Genomic DNA, 13,730 nt, shown 5'->3' with positions numbered 1-13,730 from the left:
CTCTGCTTTAATCTCCTTAGACCCCAGGCACAAACCACTGAGCGCCACTTTATAGTGCAGAAATGTCACTTAGTGTAGTGTAGTGTTGTGTTTGTGCCTAATATCCAGACAAAAGAAAGTATTCAAAAGTTAACTCCTTGGCTCATTAGTTTATACCCTTTCACCATTTATATTGTAATACTTTCAAGTGTTCTATTTATTTCCCCAACTTTGATGTCTTTCACTCTTTAATATCTCTGACTCTGAATGCTCGGCTATGAAAAGCCAACTGACATTTACTCCTGAGGTGCTGACCTGTTGCACCCTCGACAACCGCTGATTATTATTATTATTATTATTATTATTATTATTATTATTTGACCATGCTGGTCATTTATGAACGTTTGAACATCTTGGCCATGTTCTGTTATAATCTCCACCCGGCACAGCCAGAAGAGGACTGGCCACCCCACATAGCCTGGTTCCTCTCTAGGTTTCTTCCTAGGTTCCTGCCTTTCTAGGGAGTTTTTCCTAGCCATCATGCTTCTACATCTGCATTGCTTGCTGTTTGGGGTTTTAGGCTGGGTTTCTGTACAGCACTTTGTGACATCGGCTGATGAATGGAGTCTTAAAGTGGCAATATGTCACTTTTTGGGTGACCTGACCAAATGCACATAGAAAGGTGAGTTATAGAACTATCATTCCACTTGAAAGCAAGTTTAAGAAGTGGTAGATCTGTTTTATGTGAGCTATTTCTATGCTTCCCGTTCTAAAGTTTTGTTTATGCATCTTTTTACTGGCCATGTCTTTCTTCACAACTTATTCAGCACGCAGGATTGGATTCAAAATGTCCGCCACCTCTGCGATGACCCTGGGCCTAAAGGAGAGGCCTTGCTCTCGTCATCCGTCACAGCAACATTTACAGTGTCTTCCGAAAGTGTTCACACCCCTTGACTTTTCTACATTTTGTTGTGTCACAGCCTGAATTTAAAAGGGATTACATTTTAGGTGTCTTGTCTCTGGCCTACACACACTAACCCATAATGTCAAAATGAAATGATGTTTACAAATGAAAAGCTGAAATGTCTTGAGACTATAAGTATTCAACCCCTTGGTTATGGGAAGCCTAAATAAGTTAAGGAGTAAAAATGTGCTTAACAAGTCACATAAGTTGCATGGACTCACTCTGTCCGCAATAATATTGTGTATCATGATTTTGAGTGAATACCTCATCTCTGTATCCCACACATGCAATTATCTGTAAGGTCCCTCAGTTGAGTAGTGAATTTCAAACACAGATTCAACCACAAAGACCAGGAAGGTTTTTCGATGCCTCACAAAGAAGGGCACCTATTGGTAGATGAGTAAACATTTAAAAAGTATCCCTTTGAAAATGGTGAAGTTATTCATTATACTTGAATGGTGTATCAATACACCCATTCACTACAAAGATACAGGCGTCCTTCCTAACTCAGTTGTTGGAAAGGAAGGAAACCGCTCAGGGATTTCATCATGATGCCAATAGTACGTTTAAAACAGTTACAGATTTTAATGTCTGTGATAGGAGAAAACTGAGGATGGATGATCAACATTGTAGTTACTCCACAATACTAACCTAAATGACAGAGTGAAAAGAAGGAAGCCTGTACAGAATAAAACTATTCAAAAACATGTGTCCTGTTGGCAACGAGGCACTAAAGTAATACTGCAAAAATGTGGCAAAGCAATTCACTTTTTTACCTGAATACAAAGTGTCATGTTTGGGGCAAAACACATCACTGAGTACCACTCTCCATATTTCCAAGCATAGTGATGGCTGCATCATGTTATGGGTATGTTTGTTATCGTTAACGACTGGGGAGTTTTTCAGAATAAAAAATACATGTAATAGACCTAAGCACAGGCAAAATCCTAGACAAAAAACAATTTCAGTCTGCTTTCCAGCAGACACAGCAGGACAATGACCTAAAACACAAGGCCAAATCTACACTGGAGTTGCTTACCAAGAAGACAATGAATGTTCCTGAGTGGCCACGTTACAGTTTTGACTTAAATCTACTTGAATATCTATGGCAAGACCTGAAAATGGTTGTCTAGCTGTGATCATAAACCAATTTAACAGAGCTTAAAGAATATTGAAAAGAATAATTGACAAATGTTGCACAATCCAATAGTGGAAAGAGACAGAGAAAGATGCATAGCTGTAATCACTGCTAAAGGTGCTTCTACAAAGTATTGACTCGGGGGGGGGGGGTACTTGTGTAAATTAGCTATTTCTGTATTTCATTGTGTGTAGATGGGTGAGTTTTTTTTTTTCAATGAGGACGTGAAAGTCCAGGGACATGAATACTTTCTGAAAGCACTGCACATTCTTCTACATTCCTCTTTTCACTCTCCACTTCCTCGCTCTCTTTCTTCTGTCTCATCTTCCTCTTTCCTCTTTCTTCTCTTGCTCCATCCCTGTCAATCATCCTCTCTGCTTTCTCCCCTATCTTCTTCTCCCACTAAAATATATGATTCAATTCACAGAGAACGTTTACTCCTTGCCACAATTTAAAGCTAGACCAAACTGCAGTTAGGTTTGAGGGGAGGAAGGGGCTGGACAGCAATCAGCTAGTTTCACTCTGTAGGGAAACTGATATTGATATCACAGCACATATGGTACATGTTAAAGGAAGATGGCAGCATGGGTTGGTATTAAACTGATGGTGGTTTTGCCATCAGAGCTGTTGATATGAACCCTGTCTTGTTTCAAGACCAGATGAGAAAGGACCACTGTATTTGATGCTAGGTGGGAGTCAGCTTTCTGATGTGGTAATTCTCCTGAATACTAGATGTGAAAACCACATGAGCCACGTTCAGCATGTGTTAACTGTAATTGGCTTTGGATAAAAGCCTCTGCAAAATGACCATATGATGATGATATATTTGAACACTGCCTGGCATCCAAATGTGAGCAAGCAAGGGAAGAAGCCCTAAAGCTAGGGGCTATGCAGGGGGCAGCCTTCATGTGGCACAGGGAGAGAGAGACTGGTGGTAGGAAGTAGGAAAGGAGAAGGGACTGTCCTCCCAACAAACCCATCCCTTACTTACAGTACAGAGCTGCCAGTAGCCTAGAGGGGAACAGTCAATTAGCGCTAGGTAATGGGCTTATGTAATATAAACCGCAACGGTCCTCTGTAGCTCAGTTGGAAGAGCACGGAGCTTGCAACACCAGGATAGTGGGTTCGATTACCGGGACCACCCGTACGAATGACTAAGCTTTGGATAAAAGTGTCTGCTAAATGGCATATATTAATGCAATTGTAATGTTCTCTTCACGATGGATATTCAGTGAAAAGCATATAGAGAGTGTGTAGCCTGAGAACCTCCCTGAAGACTACAATTATAGTGTCAGTTTGATGTGAATGTTTATTTGTTAAATGTCACGATTACATATAATTAGTTTGATATTTTCAGGTTATATTGTTTGATATTATTCTTTAATTCAGTTCATTTTGTTTCCTTCCCTTTTTGTTTTCTAGCTTGACTTCTGCAAAGCTTGTCCACCCCGTTACAGATCCTGTCACAGTCAACCCTGTTACGGTCAACCCTGTTACGGTCAACCCTGTTACGGTCAACCCCGTTACAGATCCTGTCACAGTCAACCCTGTCACAGTCAACCCGGTTACACACCCGGTTGCAGACCCTGTATCAAACAGGTAATATAGTATACATGCCTATTGGCTGGATGGATGCTTTGCTCTTCCTTGCTATTAAGCATAAGCCTCTTCATCTGTCTTTCTGTGGAGAACCCCAGCTAATTCATCTCTCTGGAAGTCCTGCCTCTACCGCTGTCTCATTAAGTCAGTCCAACCACTAACCCGTATGCTGCGTGTGCCGTGTGTTGGGTTGCCTGAAATCCTGCTATGCATTGCTAATGCTAAGATGTGAAAGATTTATTTGTGCCTTCCGATTTGTCTTTAAGTATATTTAATAGAAAAAATTCAGCTTAGCTCTCATCGTGTGTGTGTGTGTGTGTGTGTGTGTGTGTGTGTGTGTGTGTGTGTGTGTGAGATCGCAACGGGTGAAATACATTATGTCTCCGAGCCTGAGTCAATTTATAGAATTGTTCCTCGCAACGGGGTCTACCATTTACCTCTCAGATAACGATAGCCTCAGTGTTCAGACTGACACACAGTCACTCGTTATTTAGCTAAACAGACCCTGCATAGACAGACAGCAAACATGGGTTCAAATAGTATTTGCTTTCTTTCAAATACTTAATCATTGATTGAGCTTGCTTGGCACAATGGATTTGTCAGGGAGATGCAAAACTCTGTCCATTTGATTCTCCAGACAGAAAGAAGTATTGAAAAGAAAACCGATACTATTTGAACCCAGGTCTTTCGGACAGTAACAAACTACAATGCAGCTTTAAGAAATGCTTCACTTCTAAGGCATGTTTTGTAACCTTTATCTTCATTTTCCTCTCTTATCCTCCCTGCTGACACACTAACACACACAGGGGCCATTGATCATGAGGCAGAGGCTGTATGATCTGGGAGCCTGGCTGTGTGGGTCGACAGCGCTTCTCAGAGAGGTCATACTCCAGTTTACTCCTAGAGATTTCTGCTAGCAGAGGTAACACAGAGAGAGAGAGAGAGAGAGAGAGAGAGAGAGAGAGAGAGAGAGAGAGGGTGTGTGGGGGGGGGAAAGGAGGGGAAGGTGGAGCCATACAGATGGCGGGAGAGATAAAGACCTGGGGGAGATAGAGAAGCATCATTAAGGCGAGAGAGGAACAAAGAGATCTATAGAAAAGGAAAACGAGAGAGTGAAAAGTGACAAAGAGAGTGATTGCCTATAGAAAGGCTGTATGATCTAAGCATGATTTGTATGAGTCACTCTTCAGTTCTTTTGATGTTGTCACCAGGACTGATGTCATCCACTCCTACAGGAGTCAATTGCCCCGCAATTCACAGACCTATTCACTGGGCCTGCCTCTGACGCACTTGGAAATGCTTGAAATGCACATACACACACTTTAATGCTGGAAAGCCTTGACTGGAGACAAGCGTTGAAGTTGGAAACTTTCCAGGTTCAGCTAAGAAGAGTGTCATTTAACCTTTCTGATCTCCCCATCCCGGATCCGGGATCGTGAATACAGACTCAAGCTCATTACCATAACGCAACGTTAACTATTCATGAAAATCGCAAATGAAATGAAATAAATATGCTAGCGCTCAAGCTTAGCCTTTTGTTAACAACACTGTCATCTCAGATTTTCAAAATATGCTTCTCAACCATTGCAAAACAAGCATTTGTGTAACAGTATTGATGGCTAACGTAGCATTTAGCATAGCATTTAGCGTTAGCATTCAGCTGGCAACATTTACACAAAAAAACAGAAAAGCATTCAAATAAAATAATTTACCTTTGAAGAACTTCAGATGTTTTCAATGAGGAGACTCTCAGATAGCAAATGTTCAGTTTTTCCTGAAAGATTATTTGTTTAGGACAAATCGCTCCGTTTTCTGCGTCACGTTTAGCTACGAAAAAACCCCTGTATCCAGGATTGTGTAAATCTATCAGCAAGCTCATTAGCATAACACAACGTTAACTATTCATAAAAATGGCTAATGAAATGAAATTCATCTATTTGCTCTCAAGCTTAGCCTTTTGTTAACAACACTGTCATCTCAGATTTTCAAAATATGCTTTTGAACCATAGCTAAACAAGCATTTGTGTAAGAGTATTGATAGCCTAGCATTGCATTAAGCCTAGCATTCAGCATGCAACATTTTCCACAAAAAACCATAAAAGCATTCAAATAAAATAATTTACCTTTGAAGAACTTCAGATGTTTTCAATGAGGAGACTCTGTTAGATAGCAAATGTTCCGTTTTTACAAAAAATATTATTTGTGTCGACTAATCACTCTGTTTTGTTCATCACGTTTGGGTAAGAAAAAAAAAAAAAAAAAAAAAAAGTCATTAAAACGCAAACTTTTTTCCAAATTAACTCCATAATATCAACAGAAACATGGCAAACGATGTTTAGAATCAATCCTCAAGGTGTTTTTCACATATCTATCGACGATAAAATCCATCGTGGCAGTTTACTTTCAATTCTGAAGAAATGGAACGCGCATGGACTTACTGATTACGCACACAGGACACCGGGCGGGACACCAGGTAAATGTAGTCTCTTATGGTCAATCTTCCAATGATATGCCTACAAACACGTCACAATGCTGCAGACACCTCGGGGAATATACAGAAAGCTCAGGCTCATTCTTGGCGCATTCACAGCCATATAAGGAGACATTGGAACACAGCGCCTTCAGAATCCGGGGCATTTCCTGTATGAAACATCATCTTGGTTTCGCCTGTTGCATTAGTTCTGGGGCACGCACAGATAATATCTTTGCAGTTTTGGAGACGTCAGAGTTGTGTCTTTCCAAGGCTGTCAATTCCATGCATAGTCGAGCATCTTTTCGTGACAAAATATTGCGCTTAAAACGGGCACGTCTTTTTATCCAATAATGACACAGCGCCCCTATAGGTTCAAGAGGTTAATATCTGTTAATATCCCTCATTCTCTCACAGATGCTTGAATTAACTCGTGATAATCCGTGTTGGCTTGGAAGGTCACGCACGTTTCACCAGCCCACAGAAACATAATTTAAGCATTTGGGGAATACCCCGGGCATGCGTTGTGTAAAGGAATGGAAAGCCGCAATGGAGATTAATCCTGTCAAATGGGCTGTGAAGACAATTATCCACTTTGAAGATAATAACGTCTAAATATCGGTCTAGCAATTCACTATAAATAGGTTTTTAATGTTGATCTATACTGAGTGTACAAACCATTAGGAACACCTGCTCTTTCCGTGACATAGACTGAGCAGGGGAGGAGACGGGTTAAAGAAGGATTTTTAAGCCTTGAGACTTGGGCAAGACAAAAGATTTAAGTGCCTTTGAATGGGATATGGTAGTAGGTGCCAGGCGCACCGGTTTGAGGGTGTCAAGAACTGCAGCGCTGCTGTTTCCCGTGTGTATCAAGAATGGTCAAACCAACCAACGGACATCCAGCAAACTTGACACAGCTGTGCGAAGCATTGGAGTCGTCCCTGTGGGATGCGGTCGACACCTTGCAAAAGGGGGTGCAGGAAGGTGTTCCTAATGTTTTGTGCGCTCCGTGTGTTGTTAAGAATGTATGTGTCGTTGTGTGTAAGTAAACAGCAGCCGTTGCTGTCCTAATTGTGGCCTGGCCTTTGTGTTTTTGAACGCCAAGCTGAACTGATGTGCGCCTGTGAAGTAACCTTGCCCCTACGTTCACATGTCTTAAGTCACGTTCACATACCTGTCATAACAATCCTGTTATAACCCCCTGTCCTGTCTGACCAGTCCTGCAACGTCCCTGCATGCAAGCGTCATGCACATGGTCCAAACATGTCACAGACTCTGACGGACATACAGGCTGACCTGTTTCTATGGCGGGTTGGAGAGGTGGCGATTACAGTAGATTAGAGGAATGGGCTAAGCGAAAATGTAGGATAATATTTGTCAAGCTTCAGGGAACGATAGCTGGCAGGAGAGGGGAGAGTGGATCGTCACACCTTATCTGTTACCAGAGCTGAAATCAGCGGTGTACCCTCATGTTCAAGGTGTTTGTTCCTGTGAGGTGGGGACCTTAAACCCAGCTTTACTATCTCCCAGACAGACCGATACAGATATTCTCTCGACCCCTCTCCACGCTCCAGAGATCACAGAATACACGCTCAGAGATCACAGAATACAGGCCACTGCTCAGAGACAATACTGATCTGAATACAACTCTAGGTCTATCAACTCTGCAAATAGGAAGATTTATAGGCGAGCCTAGCTTATTTTTTGTTACTGTTGTTATAAGCATTACAATCTTTTATGGTGCTGGGTAGTTTATCCTGGGGGTCCTTGAACTTTCCTGCATTTGGTATTGGCCTTCCACTGGACTGGGACATGCACTTTGAGGAGGCCATTTAGTTTGTCAGGCAAAGTTGTCAGGCGATTTAAAGTGGCCTGACTTGGAGGAATATATCAGATGTGAGACGGAGTGAGTAATTGGTTTGATTTATGGGGCCTGCCTCTTGTTGCCTTCTCTCTCTCTCTCTCTCTCTCTCTCTCTCTCTCTCTCTCTCTCTCTCTCTCTCTAACGGCAGGGTTTGGCTCTAACAGAGATGGGCTCTCATTGTGGTTGGAGTTTAAACTGGCGAACCGATAGAGCTAGACAGGCTTGGCCATTAGGCAGCTTATTCGCAGAGCAATCAGTGTCATGCACACAGCTGCAACCGTGTCGCCTCTTAAACCCGCCCATTAATCCCACAGAAGTTGAGTCCCAGCCTCATTTGTGTAGTCTTGTCGCATTTCTCATGTCCTCCTGCATTTCTCTGTCTCCCCCCCCCCCCCCCAGGCCAAAGGCTCCAGAGCAGGCTCCATCAGAGGAGAGCGACCGAGTGAAGAAGGAGCGCCCGATGAGCACCATGAGCCAGGCGTCTAACTACACAGGAGGGTCAGACTACAGCACCTACCCTGGCAGCAGCCCCGCCACACGGGTAAGAGCTCCACGTCGGCCTGTACACCCTACCCCTAACAGGCCACTAGACCCATGCCCTAAGCACGAGTATAGATCTGAGAGGGTTAGAAGTTGGTGATTCCTAAAGAGCACATGGATGCCACTGTAATGGATGTCATGCAATTCTGGTCCATGTACAAGGACCGGGTTGGATTAATGTACTGTAACAAGAGTGACTTGGCTAATAGGGGCCTGTGGGAGGGGAGACAGAGGTCCCAGTTCTGGGATTTTGAGAGGTGTCTTGTGGGGTCAGTGCTCGCTCCCATTTTCTCCATTAGTTCAATGTTATGAGAGCCGTATTAGTCCACAGAGAGTATCAGAACAGGGACTCTACATTAGATAAAATATGCTAGATTATCCCAGCCCTGTCACAGCTTCACAGTTCATAAATGCTTAATAGACTGGTGTATAAATATGCATGCTTTGATCAAATGAAAAGCATGCTTTCATGAATTAATGATGTTTTACTTCTGCTTACACTGACCGAAGGTATTGCTTGGTGGCATGTATTTATTAATGAGCTGTAATTATTGATGAGTTACCATAGAGCACCACGGTGGAGGTGTCATAATACCCATAAAATCGAGCAGTCAAATGGTCCCTCACCCCCACCCCCAAAAAATAAATGTCATGCTAATTAGGCTATCATAAAGAACTACAAATACCATGATGCTCTGGATTCGAACCATTTCCCTGTTTGATTGCTCGATTTTATGGTTATTATGACATACTGTGGAACTCTATTGTGGGTCGAGCTACTGTAGCGCTATGCTCTGCTGCTGTAGGGGTGGATAGACGGTTCTGCAATGCTGTAAATTAGTCTCTCTCTTGCTCTCGCACTCTCTCTTTCTCTCTCTGTATCTATCTCTCTCTTCCTCTCCCTCTCTCAGTAAAGATGGTCTTGTAGAATGGGCTAGTTTAATGAGGTGAATACTGTACTTCTTCCTTCTGTTGCTTTTGGACTTTATTTGTTTATTAACACCAAAGAGCCAAATGCATGTTAACGGGCTTCACCTATATTTACTGCTGAAGGAGGATATTTTGAATGAATTTGTAACTCTCCTCCTCTAATTATGCAACACATATTTGTGTATATATACTGAACGAAAAATAGAAATGCAACATGAAACAATTTCAACGATTTTACTGAGTTTACAGTTCATATAAGGAAATCAAGTCAAACTGAAATACGTTTGTTAGGCCCTAATCTTTTGATTTCACCTGACTGGGCAGGGGTGGGCCATGGGTGGGTCTGGGAGGGCATAGGCACGTCCACTGGGGAGTCAGGCCCAGCCAGTCAGAATGAGTTTTTCTCCACGAAAGGGCTTTATTACAGACAGAAATACTCTTCAATTTCATCAGCTGTCCGGGTGGCTGGTCTCAGACGTCCTGCAGGTGAAGACGCCGGATGTGGAGGTCCTGGGCTGGCATGGTTACACGTGGTCTGCTGTTCAGGCCGGTTGGATGTACTGCCAAATTCTCTAAAACGACGTTGGAGTCGGTTTATGGTAGAGAAATGAACATTAAATTCTCTGGCAACAGCTCTGGTGGACATTCCAGCTGTCAAAATGCCAATTGCACGCTCCCTCAAAACTTGAGACATCTGTGGCATTGTGTTGTGTGACAAAACTGCACATTTTAGAGTGGCCTTTTATTGTCCCCAGCTATACAGTCAGTCTATGGCTATAAACAAACAAATTAGAAGTTTTGGAATGGCCTAGTCAAAGTCCTGACCTAATCCCAATTAAATTGTTGTGGCAGGACATGAAACAAGCAGTTCATCCTTGAAAACCCAAGGATAACATTCAGTATCAAAAATATACAAAAATAAAGAAAATCAGAAAGGCGGCAAATACCTTTTTCACGGCACGGTGTATAAATGTTTTTACATACCGTATACTGACAGTTTATCTATTTACATTTTCAGCCTTCCAGGTCTTACAAAAAGGTCCACAACTTTGGCAAGAGGTCCAACTCTATTAAGAGGAACCCCAATGCCCCGGCGGTCAAGAGCAACTGGCTTTACAAACAGGTATTGGAAAGTTTGTACATCATTTGTAGTTCCCAGAATAGAAGAACTTGACTAAATGACTTCTTCATTGCAATTGACTCTCAAAATAGTCCAGAGAATTGCAGAACCTGAGCGGATCAAATGGCTGATTGCAGTATGTATGAGGATGAGTTGGTGTTGGTGGAAGTGTGCAGCCTACACAGGCTTCCTCGGTGGGTTGAGGAGAGAGTCTGTGTGACGGGGCTTTGAGGGGATAGCCACCTGCACACACACATACAATTCTAAAACTGATACAATTGTTATTTTTCCTCATCAAATTACACACAATAACCCATAATGACAAAAGCAAAAACAAGTTTAGACAAAATATCACATTTACATAAGTATTCAGACCCTTCACTCAGTACTTTGTCGAAGCACCTTTGGCAGCGATTACAGTATCGAGTCATCTTGGGTATGACTCTACAAGCTTGGCACACCTGTACTTGGGTGTCTTCTCTGCAGATCCTTGGATGGGGAGCGTTGCTGCGCAGCTATTTTCAGGTCTCTCCAGAGATGTTCGATTGGGTTCAATCCGCGCTCTGGTTGGGCCACTATAGAACATTCAGAGACTTGTCCCAAAGCCACTCCTGCAGTGTCTTGGCTGTGTGCTTAGGGTCATTGTCCTGTTGAAAGGTGAACCTTCGCCCCAATCTGAGGTCCTGAGCGCTCTGGAGCCGGTTTTCATCAAGGATCTCTCTGTACTTTGCTCCGTTCATCTTTGCCTCGATCCTGACTAGTCTCCCAGTCCCTGCCGCTGAAAAACATCTGCCACCATCATGCTTCACCGTAGGGATGGTGCCAGGTTTCTTCCATAAGTGAAGCTTGGCATTCAGGCCAAAGAGTTCAATCTTGATTTCATCATGCCAGACAATCTTGTTTCTCATGGTCTGAGAGTCCTTAGGTGCCTTATGGCAAACTCCACGCGAGCTGTCATGTACTTTTTTACTGAGGAGTGGCTTCTGTCTAGCCCCATAAAGGCCTGATTGGTGGAGTGCTGCAGAGATGCTTGTCCTTCTGGAAGGTTCTCCCATCTCCACAGAGGAACTCTGGAGCTCTGTGAGTGACCATCGGGTTCTTGGTCACCTCCCTAACCAAGGCCCTTCTCCCCCGATTGATCAGTTTGGCCAAGCTTCCATGTTTTGTTACCCTTCCCCAGATCTGTGCCTCAATCCTGTCTCAGAGCTCTACGGACATTTCCTTTGACCTCATGGCTTGGTTTTTGCTCTGATATGCACTGTCAACTCTGGGACCTTATATAGACAGGTGTGTGCCTCTCCAAATCATTTCCAATAAATTGAATTTACCACAGGTGGACAATCAAGTTGTAGAAACAGCTCAAGATGATCAATCGAAACAGGGTCTACCTGAGCTCAATTTAGAGTCTCTACTTGTGTAAATAAGGTATTTCGGTTGTTTTATTTCGCTTTGTCATTGTGGGTTATTGTGTGTAGATTGATGAGGATTTTTATTTATTTACCCCATTATAGAATAAGGCTGTAATGTAACAAAGTGGAAAAAGTCAAGGGGTCTGAATTCTTTCCGAAGGGACTGTATACACACACACACACACACACACAGACACTCAAAGGGAACTTGACAATGTCATAGGGGTTTATCCAGGCTTATCACAACCGGCCAGGATTGGGAGTCCCATGGGGGGGGGGGGGCGCACAATTGGCCCAGCGTCGTCCGGGTTTGGCCGGTGTAGGCCGTCATTGTAAATAAGAATTTGTTCTTAACTGATGTCTGGGTAGGTTCCTTGTTCCTTGTCAATCATTGGCTTATTGGGGAAATCAGCAATCGGACAATATCTTCTTTAAGTAAATCAATCAAACCTTTATTAATGCAATTGCAGACAGAAGTTGACAACGGAAACACAACACCTGTGTTTCAGACTAAGTTCTGCACCCCACCTAAGGGCCCAGCAGATTTTATACATGTGATCACTCCCTGGTGGTATGCTCACCAACGTCAATGTATGAATGCAGCAATATGCTGAGGTTACCTTATAAGGTAACCTAGTACACTAGCTTCTCTGAATTCATTAGCATTGTCTACTGTCACACAATATCAACATGTCAAAACCAGACAGTGGTTACTTCTCTTTATCTAGTTTCGGTCTGACTCAGACCTAGTCTGCAAGCACAGTCTCACGACAACCAGGGCTTAACCACAAAGACTAATATAGATGGCTTGTGCAACGTATAGTGGCAGAGCAACTGTATCTTATTATAAGGCCTGCAGCAAAACGTATGAATCTTAAGGTCCCCTTAATTAATAATGGGGAGGGTCTTTGGGACCCTAACCCCTTCACTGACTTGCCTAGTAAAGGTTAAATGTGTAACATCAGACTCACACACAGACGCCCAGCTATCTATTTACCAGGGACATCCTCATTCATATTCAGAAAGAGATACATTCACTTTGAATCTGTATTCCCAGACAGTGGATTGAAATCAGATTGGATTGGGGGGGGGGGGGGGGGGGGGGGGGGAGTGGCCTCATCTCTTGTTATCTGGCAATTGTATTCAGTCTAAATGTTGATGCATAATTTTGTCATTCTCATTTACATAGCCTGAGTCTTTTGTTTTAGTTAATACTGATATGGTGGCCTGGTCCCTCAAGCAAAGTGACAACCATCCTTGATTGGATGTAGCTTTCTCTCTTTCTCTCTGTCTCAATTAATCAGGTCACTTTACAGACTTGCTCGACCAACCTTGTGGTGGCTCAGCTATTTTTCTCATTATCTTTCAACCTGTACAATGCAACTTGAACATTTCCTCTCCCTCACCAAGCTTTGGCTGTGGGTCAATTTGTCAATGTGTCTCGACCCCCTTTCACACACAGCACACAAACACACCCACACTCACTCACAACGATCAACATTAGCATCACTCAGTTTCCAACCAGAGTTGAGCTGTTGTCAATAACCTTTCTCCTATATGCTTCCCTCTCTACCATGCTGAATTACCCTTTCAAAGCTGCATTGATTCTCTCGCGAAAGACTTGCCTTTTCTCCTTCTCAAACCTGACAACCAAAGTCTTCTCTTAAAGGGGACATATTTTATTTATGATGGCAAGGCTTTGTACTCCTACTCATGC

At 43.0% G+C, this 13,730-nt stretch overlaps 2 protein-coding genes across 19 annotated transcripts in view; one reads left to right on the top strand and one right to left on the bottom strand.

Moving 5' to 3' along the window:
• Positions 1 to 13,730, top strand: part of LOC110490288 (pleckstrin homology domain-containing family A member 5) — a 178,283-nt gene that overhangs the window by 114,325 nt on the left and 50,228 nt on the right. For all 17 annotated transcript variants that reach the window (XR_016486767.1, XR_016486768.1, XR_016486766.1 and 14 more), the window contains 3 exons: positions 3,504 to 3,680; positions 8,414 to 8,555; positions 10,503 to 10,607. Coding sequence is in view for 13 of the 17 variants with exons in the window: in XM_090200406.1 (XP_090056532.1) it covers positions 3,504 to 3,680; positions 8,414 to 8,555; positions 10,503 to 10,607 (424 nt within the window). In the remaining 4 variants the exon portion in view is untranslated. The remainder of the gene's footprint in view (positions 1 to 3,503; positions 3,681 to 8,413; positions 8,556 to 10,502; positions 10,608 to 13,730) is intronic.
• LOC110490848 (paired mesoderm homeobox protein 2A-like) overlaps positions 1 to 13,730 on the bottom strand; it is a 310,954-nt gene that overhangs the window by 274,012 nt on the left and 23,212 nt on the right. The window contains exon 1 of one of the 2 annotated variants that reach the window (XR_016486771.1): positions 5,393 to 5,453. The exons of the other annotated variant lie outside the window; for it this stretch is intronic. The gene's annotated coding sequence lies outside the window, so the exon portion shown is untranslated. Of the gene's footprint in view, positions 1 to 5,392; positions 5,454 to 13,730 lie in introns of those variants that run through there. 2 annotated transcript variants of the gene reach the window in all.

This window comes from Oncorhynchus mykiss, chromosome 15, assembly GCF_057628025.1.
Source record: "Oncorhynchus mykiss isolate SJ-2025 chromosome 15, ASM5762802v1, whole genome shotgun sequence".
In the NCBI taxonomy this organism is placed as follows: Eukaryota; Metazoa; Chordata; class Actinopteri; order Salmoniformes; family Salmonidae; genus Oncorhynchus; species Oncorhynchus mykiss.
The sequence above is the reverse complement of the archived record's forward strand: the minus strand, read 5'-3'. Positions and strand labels throughout refer to the sequence as shown.